Consider the following 12,489-nt stretch of genomic DNA (forward strand, 5'->3'; position numbering starts at 1 on the left):
CATGCCAGAACTGGCTTGTATAGCTCCTAGGAGCCAAATGGTAAATATTCAGGAATTTTGCATGTCTGCTATTAAAACATTGGTAGCTTGAAATTGTAAATATATAGTGTAAGTAAGTATTCATACCATGGATACTGGTAAATGCTATAAATTAGGGATCCTGACTACCCTCCCACCCAGAAAACTGGTTTACCAATATACCACTGATTGTCATAGTTATGAATACTCTTATTTGCTTCATGCTGTTCTTGTCCAGAGTAGTCTGTCTTAAAAACCTGCTTCTTTATATAACAAGGATGCCATTAAGCACTAGTTTATCTTGAGGATCTTGAACTTTTTCAGTGTAATTGTCTCTTGGGTGTAGGGAGCAGGGAACTAAACTGTCACCCCCAAAAGGTAGGTGTTCAAGAAGATCCCTTTGAGCTTATGCTTGATGTTAGGAAGTTTCGTGTTGCTATCCAACTGGTATCAAACAAAGTTTGGCAGATCTGATGTGTTTTGTTACTGCAACTTAGTCAACCAATAAAGCGTTGGTGCAGACAGCATCAGTTAAGTGCAGCTGGCTCAGACTAAGTTTTCTGATGCTCTTGGCAAAAGAGCAATTCTTCCAAAAGTGATCTTTATCAGGGCCCTTGTTGCCAACTGATGATTGATAACATTTTCTATTTTATCTACTTTGCCTCCATCCTCATCCAAATTTCTTTTTGCTGCTTTAAAACAAAAGCTGAAATAGTGTTTTACTGTATTTGTGTAAGTTCATAAGAAAATGTGGTATATATACACCACGGAGTATGACTCAGCCATAAAAAGGGATGAAATAATGTCTTTTGCAGCAACTTGGATAGACCTGGAGGATATTATCCTATGTGAAGACAGGAATGGGAAAACAAGCACATGTTCTCACAAATGAATGGGAGCTAAACAATGGGTACACATAGTCATAATGTGGTATAAGGGACATTGGAAACTTAGGAGGCAGGGAAATGAGGGATAAAAACCTAACTATCAGGAACAATGTACACTACAAAAAAAGGGCGAGGGGCACTACCCACTTCCTTCAGATGGAAGTGAGCAGTAGACTCTGCGTCCCTGCCTCAACAGGAAACTACTGAAGTTCCTGGGAAAGCAAAGTCAAATTTCCTAAGAACATAATGAATGGAGAGGAGAAAACCTATGGTGGCTGTGAAGGCCCCGATGCCATGTATGTCAAATTGACATCTTCTGATGGTCATGAATTTATTGTAAAAGGAGAACATGTCCTAAGATCAGGAACAATAAAAGCCAGCCCAGGTCATTTGCTGGCCGATGAAGCCAATGAGGTCAATTTTAGAGAGATCCCTTCACATGTGCTATCAAAACTACGCATGTATTTTACCTACAAGGTTTGCTACACTAACAGCTCCATTCCCAATTGCATTCCCACTAACAGCTTGAATTCCCAATTGCAAGCTGCTAGTGTAGTGGTATCATGCAAGATCCTCAATTGCACTTAAAATTGCATTGGAACTGCTGATGGTTGCAAACTTCCTAGATTGTTAAATAAATTATAATAGGCTGTTAGCTTTTTTCAGTATTTAATATCTATAGTTTAGTCAGTTAGTAGTTTTTTCATATATAGAATATTGTCTGTATGCAATTGAACTATAAACTCTATTGGAAAGAAGATTATCTTCTGTTTTTGGCATAGCAATCGGAGTTAAAATTTGTTTGATACATCAACAAATTAAGGATATTTTCACAAACAGGAGTAAACAAATATGCCAAAAACAAAAACAAAACACATGGGTACACTAACAGCCCTGACCTCGGCATTACGCAATTCATCCATGTAACAAAAACACTTGTACTCCTTTAATATTTTGAAATAAAAAAAATTTCCTTGAGTTTTATTTCTAATATTTAGCTCTTTCCCAAATGCAGTATGCACAGTGTTACTTAGTTGAGAATTCTCCCCCTAAATCTTCAACAAAGACTTCAAGAACCAATATCCTCAATATCTCACTCATCAGTGTTTAGCACCATTGCACTAAAATTTGCTGACCATGAGATACAGTACACAGGGAAACTGAAACTGGGAGTCTGAATATAGCTAAGCCCTCTGGCCCTTGCCATGGCCCAGGGGCCTCCCATCACCCCAGCCTCTATGGGCAAAAAGAATAGTTGGAGAGGACACCTTTTCTGAAACCAGAAAAAAGGAGAAGTAGCACCTACCCCTCAAAAGCAATCTGAATCCTCAACCCCAGCCATACTGTAGTAGAAAGCTTGGCTCACTCTGCTGCCTGAGTTTGGGATGGAATGGTCTGTTCAGCTGATGTTTACATGCTACTCCTGCTTCTAGGACATTGAGTCACCTGTGCCTTCATTCTTGCTCAGCATGGGTTCTGGGACAGGAAGGCCTTGTATTTGAAGGGCACTGGTTATCTCCCTTAGCAATATCAAGCTTAGGTTAGTCTTGTTACCACTCTTAAGGGGAGAGAGCATCTTCATCTATCTGATTTTATATTAGAAGATATATGTGTATATATACATATGTATAGATGTGTATATATAAATATATACATATATACACACACGTGTGTGTGTGTGTGTGTGTGTGTGTGTGTATGAGAGAAGATTTTTTGCAGAAACTTACTGGGGAGACCATAACAGAGGGTGAGCTCTGCCTTCCCTAGGTTTGCTCATTGTTTCTTGGACATTCTTTCTCCTTCTCCTTCATTATCATTTTACATTTATTGGTATATGTGGGAGCTTTTGTTTTAGAACTAGAAGAGGAGGAAGTTTGGATGGGGATGGGGAAAGTGCATAGAATGGATAAAAATGGAGAGGATGATATTGTGTCTATTCTTGTTTGACCCTTTGTAATGGGTTTGAAATTCCCTAGTTAACATATGAGGGCTGGAAATGGATCTCTTTTTCCATAAGAGCCTTAGAGTAAATCTTGCAAAGGCAATTGCTGACAAAGATAAACTTTTTCTTACAGGCTTAGAGAGACTCTGGATTCTTAAGAAGGTAGTAAAACATAAGGACATAACAGAGATAATTTGTTTGACTACATGATATTAAGGGGGTCATGTGAGAATGGTTTAGCATTGTGTGGAGGACATAACACATAACAGTAGATATGCATTCTGAGCCCACATATAATCATATTTTTAACTTGTAATTTAGAAAACTAAAGTTTATGAATGAGAAATCTGAATCTGTACTTTCCTTTTTCTCATCTTCCTATTTAGCTTTTGCCAGCCCTCAGGGTCCTCTTAAAAGGCTTAATGGCTATAGTGGCTAATCCTAGAAAATGTTTTTCATAAAAATATGGGTGATTAAGGAAAAAAATCTATCATGCTATTTAAAACTTTATTATGCCCTGTAAAAATATACTTTAAAATCCCAACAAAGAGTTGGATTTCCCAATTTGAAGTAGTTGTATGTATGGAGTATGGGTGAAAATCTATGGACGAACAAAAGAAAATCTGGGATTCACACCTGTTTCCTGCAGAATTCATACTGACTTCTTGGGTAGAACTTTGTTCCTTGGTTCTTTGCTGCTGGAAAACAGAAAGACATTTTAAAGAACATTATTATTATTATTATTATTATTATTATTATTAATTTCAGCATATTATGGGGGTACAGATTTTAAGGTTTCAATAAATGCCTATTTCCCCCCCTTCCCCCACAAGTCTGAGTCTCCAGCATGACCATCCCCCAGATGGTGCACATCTCACTCATTATATATGTATATACCCACCCCCCGCCCCCCTCCCACCTGCCCAATACCCTATTACTGTAGTACCTATGTGACCACTTAGGTGCTGTTCAGTTAATATCAATTTGCTGGTGAGTATATGTGGTGCTTGTTTTTCCATTCTTGGGAAACTTCACTTAATAGTATGGGTTCCAGCTCTAACCAGGAAAATATAAGATGTGCTATATCACCGTTGTTTCTTAGAGCTGAATAGTACTCCATGGTATACATATACCACATTTTATTAATCCATTCTTGGATTGATGGGCACTTGGGCTGTTTCCACAGCCTTGCAATTATGAATTGTGCTGCTATAAACATTCGAGTGCAGGTGTCTTTTTTGTAGAGTATCATTGGATCTTTTGGGTAGATGCCCAGTAATGGGATTGCTGGATCAAATGATAGATTCACTTGTATCGCCTTAAGGTATCTCCATATTGCTTTCCACAGAGGTTGAACTAGTTTGCAGTCCCACCAGCAGTGTAGGAGTGTTCCTCTCTCTCCACATCCACGCCAGCATTTATTGTTTGGAGACTTTTTGATAAAGGCCATTCTCACTGGAGTTAAGTGATATCTCATTGTGGTTTTGATTTGCATTTCCCTGATGATTAGAGATGTTGAGCATTTCTTCATATGTTTGTTGGCCATTCTTCTGTCTTCTTTAGAAAAGTTTCTGTTCAAGTCCTTTGCCCACTTTTTAATAGGGTTATTTGATTTTTTCTTCCTGATTTTCGTGAGTTCTAAGTATATTCTAGTTATCAGTCCCTTATCGGATGCGTAGGATGCAAAAATTTTCTCCCATTCTGTAGGTTGTCTGTTTACTTTCATGACTATTTCTTTGGCTGTGCAGAAGCTTTTTAGTTTGATCATGTCCCATTTATTTATTTTTGTTGCTGCTGTGATTGCCTTTGGGGACTTCTTCATAAACTAATGAACATTATTATTATTGGGCATAAGCTTTCTTGTCCTATAATTTAGAGAGGATATGGTAAATTAAAAGAGATTTCTTTTTAGTTAGATTTGCATGCTTCTTAAAAGGATTGAAAGATAGATCTATCCTTTAAAAAAATCCAGCACCTGAAGACAGATGTTCAAATATAATAAATCAGGAGATTATTTATCATTTTTAAAAAAAGTTTGCACCAAGTTATTTATAGTGGATGCTGTAGTGTAGCACCTAGAACCCCCTTGAGGGATTATTTCCCCAAATGTGGAAAGAGTTGTCAGGGTCTGCTCATAATTAATTTCATCCCCAAGGAATGTTCTCAGCCAAAGGGATTTGCCTCATCCACGCTTATGCTCTCTTCCCTGGGGTAGCTCGTGTACATTGACTGATTCATGTTGACAATCAAACCCTTGGCTCCCTTATGTTGTTTGGGGAAAACTATGAACCACTGCAGTGTCAGTGCTCTCCATGGAATTGATTGAGTCTTTAGTTACAATAGCATTGCAGTTTTGTTTCTTCCTCTGACCATTCCTGATTACCTCACTCTTCCACAGGTGTTGATCTCAAGCAAATTAAACCTCTTTCATTCAAATTTCTGTCCCAGATGCTGCTCACAGGAAATGAAACCTGACCTAAGATAATCGCTATTAATACAAGGAGTTGGGTGGTCCAAGGAAAGAGATTCTTAAAGAAATATTGGAGCTTAATTACCTGCCAGCCAACTGGCAGTGTGTACCTCATTATGGATGGTGGATGAAGAGCTGACATTATCTGGCATACTGTAGCAGTGCAATTGCTAACTGTTTTGCCAAAGGTGAACTAGCAAAACATACCAATAGGAGGGAATGGTCTGATGGTTACAATAACTCAGATGTTTGAGAGGCTCAGAAAAATCAGTAAATATAGGACAATGGAATTGAATGGCTGCTGCTGAATGCTATCAATTTACTAGAGAAAGACAAAGAAAGGCTAATGTGATAAATCACCAGTCTAAAACAAAACGTGAAAGCCAGAGCATCTCCTTGGCAGAATATGAAAAGATTCACATTTCTTACAGCCAGATATAAAAGCTGGGGATCAGAGGCAGGACTTAATATAAAAACTAGAAAAGACTCTAGAGAAGACTGAATTATTGGCCTCAGCAAATCTGCTATGCCAGGGTCAGGTCCTGATTGGAAAGGAAGGGGACCCCAAGTGTTAAGATGAAGAAAATTTGTTCAATGCACTTGGAAAACATTATATATTCTTCTGTATTGTTTAAGTCTTCAGACATAGATGACTCATTAATATTAAAATCGGTATTCTCTCTCTTGCTTAAAGACATTGCAAGGCCTCTGTCTTTCAAGACATACACAACCCACCTCTTCAGAAGTCATTCTACCTCCCAACCTGACCAAATACTAAAAACTAGGTTATACTATAAGTAACAGTATAATCTGGCCAGTATGTGCTGGGCCTGCTAAAAGGGAGAATATACTCAAGGAACTATGGGACTTAGCTAACAAGTACTGTCAGGAGCCATATATGTATGGGACTAGATGCTGAGGGAGCTACACCAGTGGCAGACACTCTATCATGATATAGGTGATACACCTGGCAAGGATGATAGTGCTAACACACTGCTAGGTGGGCTCTTGAAAGCTGGGAGTACATGATAGCTTTCTCTAAGCAAGATATAAATGCCAAGACTAAGATGGCAGATGGTGAAAGAAAGGATCAAAACAAAATCAAAAGGATCAAGCAAAGCCTACATTTAATTCCACTGGCTATTGGAATGAAGAATGTCAAGTAGAAGCCTCTGTCACTGTTTCTGAAGCTGGTCAATACAGTAAACCAAGAATGTTCTGCAAAACATTTGCTTAAAGTCATAAAAGATGCAGGGATTGTGGTCCCCATCATATCTCCTATTTAATTCGCCAGACTTGCCCCAACAAAAAAAAAATCAAATAAAATCTGGAAAATGACAGTGGACTACTACAAACTCAAGCAAATAGTAGCCCCAATTGCAGAAGCTTGGCCAGATGTAAAAACATTTTGAAGAAAAACAGAATCAGAAACAGAACAATGCCAAGCTACATTGAAGCTTGGGGAAAAGGAAAAGTAATACTGATCATGTCTTTATTAATAATTTTGATATTTTTGTCCATCATGGATGTTTTGCATTAACTTTAAAAAATATTTCATTGACATATTTATCTTTATTCCTGAATTGTTGGTGTCTTTTAATTTTTGCATCTGATGCAAGTATGTTACTCATCTTACCTAGTCCTGGCTGTGTATAACATGGCTTCAGAAACTTGGTAAATGGCCAATATTCTGATGAATGCATTATTTCCCATCTCTAATGAGAAGGAGAACCAGAATAAGTAAACATTCACATGTGATAAAGAAAAATATATATTTACATTATGATGCCAGGGCTATGGTAGTTTTTCTGCCTAGATCATACATATTGCCCGAAGGGAACTAAACGATTTGGATATATAGTCCACATTGGTTCACTATTTCAATAGCATTATATTAAGAGTCCTAGATGAAGCAGATGTATATATGTTGATAAATTTGTTAAGATACATGTAGTCCAGAAGGTGGGAAATAAATCCTTGGAAGATTCAGGGCCTTGCTACATTAGTGAAGTTTATCGTCTGGTATATGCCAGGTCATCTCCACAGCAAAGGACAATTTATTATATTTTTCATCTCTTGCTGCTAAGAAGGAAAGATAATTACTGACAAACAAGTGATATGGAAAACCAGCATCTTTGAGTTGAACACAGAATAGTCAAGGACTATTTAGAAGGTTTTGGCTGTGATATACGTAGCCTTGCCACATAGAACCTTTGCTTGAAGACAACACAGCAAACGGTATGATATTAGATGTGTCTGTGGTAGGCAAAAATCACTAAGGGGATTTATGGCATGACCCACATGGAGAACTATAATGTGGACTCTTTAGTGTTCTGGAGCAAGACTATGCCATCTGCAATGGAAAATTATGGTCTATTATATAAACAGCCATGGCATTCTAGGGGTCTTGATAGAGACAGAACATCTAAATGGACATTAAGTAATCATGCAGAGCTGGGTTCTGCCAAACTAATCTAGTCATAGGTTGAACAGGTCCAGTGGCAATTAATCATGCCAGCATCAGCCATGAACAGGGCCAGAGGGCACAAGAAAGCAACACAAGCAGGTGGTTCAGACTCCATGTCATCTACCACTGTCACATTGGCACACCTCACTTAACACTTAGCGTGCACCTGCTGTGTATGGGGAATTCATTATGAATGGCTGATGGAGGAAGAAAAAGGCTGAGCTAAAGTCATAGATGAGCTGACTTGGTATGCCAGCCACAAATGGATTCACTGTGTTACAGACTAACATAGGGGTGGACCTAAAAGACAGAGGTGAGGAGAAATCCTCCCAATGGGTATAAATTTGAGCAGAGCATATGTGGATGAAAAGTGGCCTGAGGTTAGAATACATGTGGGCTCATGAACAGTGATGGATGAATCAGAGGATTGATCAGGAGTTTGGAAAGAGAATGATTTTAGGATTGTGAAAAAATATTTTTGAAGACAAAGTGTATAGATAGACCTATAGGAATGGGCATGAATTGAAAAATAAAACAACCAAACAAATGTTTAATGCATGATAATTCCCAATTCCTACCATAGATCATACATCACAGAAGAAGCACTAAGCAATCAAGTATAGAAACCAGTTGGCATCATTCAGGTTCTGTTATCGGTCACCCAATTTTGGAAAAATGGGAACATAAATAGAATAGCCATTGGTATGATGCCCATTCAGCAACTGATCTAGGTACTGTTGCTGCCAAATGTACAGCATGACAGAAACACAGCACTATGCAGAGCCCTTAATGAGGCACCTACTAGCAAGGAGGCCAACAAGCTATTTGGTGGTAAAGTGATTCTATCAGACCCCTACTACACTAGAAAGGGCAGCAATTTATCTTGACTTTCACTGACACATACTTGAGATAGGTGGGTTTGCCTTGTTTACAAGGCCTCATGCAGCTCTACTGTCCAAGGGTTTATAGATTATTTGTTTCACCAACCTAGAATTCTCTTTAATGTTGTTTTGGATTAAGGGATCCCTTCTATAGCACACAAAGTGTGACCACTTAGTCATTCATTGGTCTTATCAAAACTTGTATCACTCAAATTTTTGCAGCCCGACTAAGCAATGGAACAGTTATTTGAAAGTTTACCTGTTTATCTTAGGCACCAGATTAGAGATGATGTCCTATGATATTGAGACTCCATCCTCCAAAATGCAATGTATACTCTTAAGTCAGGCGTCCTCAAACTATGGCCCATGGGCCACATGTGGGTGTTTTTGCCCGTTTGTTTTTTTACTTCAAAATAAGAGATCTGCAGTGTGCATAGGAATTTGTTCATAGTTTTTTTAAAACTATAGTCTGGCCCTCCAATGGTCTGAGGGACAGTGAACTGGCCCCCTGTTTAAAAAGTTTGAGGACCCCTGCTCTAAGTCAACAAACATTACACAGTACTTACCCAATAAGGATTCATGCATTTGAGAATCAAGTAATGGTACTACGTAATGTTAGACCCAGTAACCTACTTGAAGAATTTGTATTTCCTATCCCTACAACTTTGAATCTCTGCGTTTAGAAGTCCTGATTCCCAATGAAGGAGTGCTTCCTTTAGGGTACACAACAAATATCCCTTTAAACTTTAAGCTATGTCTGCTACTTGGTGGTTTTTGAGTTCTTTTACCAAGAGAACAGCAAGCATGGAAAGAGTTACTATCCTGGTAGGAAAGCTGATGTACATCATCAGCTGGAGGTAGAGTTGGTGCTCTACAATGGGTGCAGTAGGGAAGGATGTGTTTCATATCCAGGCAATACAATAAGTCATCTCTTGGTACTCCCTTTTCCAATTTTGAGAGTAAATAGACAACTACTTCAGCCACTGTCTGAACTGACATAGGACTAGGGACTCTTTCATATCAGGGATGAGCGTCCAGGTCACCAAGTAAGCCACTCTTATTGCAGAAATGAATCTAGAATGAGGAGTAGAGGACGGATATATCCACTGTGGCCTCTGACCAGCTATAGCAGCAGCAGCTGTAGCTCCTTTCACTATCATAAGTTTTTATAAGAAAAGAAATAAGCTTGAATACTGGTGTACCTGTTCTCAGGTAAAGTGAGTTTATTATCTGCAGTAGGTAGATCTGAGGGGCACAAGGAGTGGACAGTAGTGAATACTATGGTGTATTGCTCAGATTCTTCTTTAGGAGTGAAACTTTTATTATCTCAGCTGCCAGAAATTTTGGCTGCTGAAGACTCACAGACGAAGCCCACCCCAAGAATTGCCCTCAGCTTGAGTCCCTTGATTGGTTTTTGTGGGAGTATGAAGCCTAGCTTCCTTGCCTTAATTGAGGACAACTCTGAAGGGATATCAAAGTTTCCTAGCACTCCACTGGATGGGCTGAGTCTTTTGTTGCAACTGTGCTACAACTGCTCCTTTTGCCCAATTCAACTCCCCTTCAACACTGACAGGTGTCCTGAAAGCACTCCCCAATACACTTCCTGCATGCCAATCTCAGATGCTCAATATCTATTCTCTGGAGAAAGTGATCTAGACAAAATTCTTTCAGATTCACTTAAGCATTCACTTAAGGTAAAGAATTTTTTTTACAGTTTTGCACATAAATGTTAAAACCTAAATCTAAGGAGATAATTTCTCTCCTTATTTACTTTTTCATTCTAATTTCTTCTCCATTAATTTTAATTTCTGTTCATTTTCCTTTTGCCAACTTTAGTTAATATCATGGAAAAATAAAGTTTAGGAGGTTTTTTTTTCCCTCTTGGCCTCACTACTAACCATTCCTCTGAACTTGGAGGAGTTAAGTTTCTCTGGGTAAGAGTAGGTTCATTCGTTAATTGAGCAGATTATACTAGGTGATTAATCTTCAAAGTATCTTGTAACTGTGAAAGTTAAATATTTTCCTTTACATCAGCTTTTATATTTTAAATAATATTGCAATTTGAGTTACAGAGTTATTGGATGGGAAGGAAAAATACTAAAGGAATATTTGAATCTTACGCATAGGGTTCTAGTCATTCTAAAAATAGGAACAAGTTGCATGAACATTGTTTGATAATGCTAATGAGACAAAGGGAAACTTCCCAATGGCAGATGACTTGGAACAGCCTGTGTAACAATAATGCAAATAATTCATTATATTCCTCAAGCATCTACAGTATCTGTGATATGAGAATTTGTAGACATGATTGAATTCATGATTTTTTCATTCAGCAATTACTCATTGAGTGCTTATTTTGTGCCCAGACTATACTAGACTCTGGGGAAATAGAGATTAATAAGATAAAATCCCAATTTTTGAACAGCTCAAAGTCTAGTGGGAGAGACAGACATATACACAAATATTACAATGCATAAGATCTGCTACAATAGAGGATAAGCAGAATGCTGCTGATGGATTTTATAATGATCTTATGCGGACAGGATACATTTCTTCTACAAGGATTGACTGTCAATCAGTCTGAGTATGCCTGCATTTTAATAAAGGTGATATGATCACTCTATCATAAGTCAGCAAGGCACCTCTTTGAAACCAACAATTGTAGATATTTGCATGAGCTCTGCTGTTCTACTGGGGCATTATAATCCCCTTCTTTTTACAGCAGAGTTTTTCCAGTTTCTGTTTTAACTTAAATATTACACAATTAATTCTTACTGAAGAAAAGCAGGAGAAAGACCACTGATTGAAAACAGCATTTCTTAGACTACAATTATGATTCCAGGCTGGGTAGCTCCCAAGCAGTTCTATGTGCAGAGAGGAAAGGTTGCTGAAGTAAAGGGAAAGAGCAATCTATGGGAAAAGAAAGACTACCAAAAAATGAGGAATTATTTTACGGCTAGAGATAAGTAACATACTATATAAAATGTTAACTTGCACAATGCCCTGAATTTTCTCCTACTTCTTAGAAACCAATGAATGATGTGCTCGCTGATAACTAAAAAGCAGAAGCTACCTGAAGTCAACAATTTTTTTTTCTACTATTTTCTCAATTCTAACCTCACTGGTGAGCTGCTAGTGACCTGAAGGGTCTGGATCCTTGATAAAGGGAGAAGAGATTCTGACAAATTGGGGAGTGCCTTTCAGATTAGTGAAGGAGAGAAGGAAGATTATCCTGGACTAGAGGGTAATAGAGGTCTGTGTCTCCTGGAGTAGCAAAAAACCATTATAGATCATCCAAACTGAGACAATTAAGAGTGAAAGTTGGTGCAAAAGATTAACATTAATTCATGTTTTGAAATATTTATTTATAGATTAACCGCTTGCTTTATAATATTGGTTGGGCCTTCAAATAGTGTTATTCAATTTTTGCATATATAAAAGTCTTTCTGAAAAATTAAGAATAATATATATATACCATGTATATTAAAGTCAACTTAAAAATACTTATTATTGATTATCTGAACATTAAAATACTCAGAATAGTTATTCTTGTTATATACTTGTATATTTTAATATTTTTGTGTTTGAGTAATTGAAATTTTTCTGAAAATACATTTTTAAATTCACTTATTAATTATTTAATAAAAATCTCCCATAGTCATGCCTTCAAGTGACTCTCTATAAACTATGTTTAATTGAGGAAATACTTTTTCTACAGGTATTAAGGTGTATGCAAGTTTAGAAAGCATTCTGCTAAATAAAAATTATTCTCCATTTTAATTCTTTCCATATGGAAATTTATAATTATTTTAGAACAAATATTT

At 37.6% G+C, this 12,489-nt stretch overlaps 1 protein-coding gene across 1 annotated transcript; it reads left to right on the plus strand.

Moving 5' to 3' along the window:
- Positions 1 to 1,151: 1,151 nt before the first annotated feature.
- LOC105882826 (elongin-C-like) lies at positions 1,152 to 1,539 on the plus strand. The gene is made up of 2 exons (XM_012785520.2): positions 1,152 to 1,411; positions 1,476 to 1,539. The coding sequence occupies exons 1-2, from the start codon at positions 1,152 to 1,154 to the stop codon at positions 1,537 to 1,539; spliced, it is 324 nt and encodes a 107-aa protein (XP_012640974.1).
- Positions 1,540 to 12,489: the final 10,950 nt, after the last annotated feature.

Source organism: Microcebus murinus, chromosome 1 (assembly GCF_040939455.1).
Source record: "Microcebus murinus isolate Inina chromosome 1, M.murinus_Inina_mat1.0, whole genome shotgun sequence".
In the NCBI taxonomy this organism is placed as follows: Eukaryota; Metazoa; Chordata; class Mammalia; order Primates; family Cheirogaleidae; genus Microcebus; species Microcebus murinus.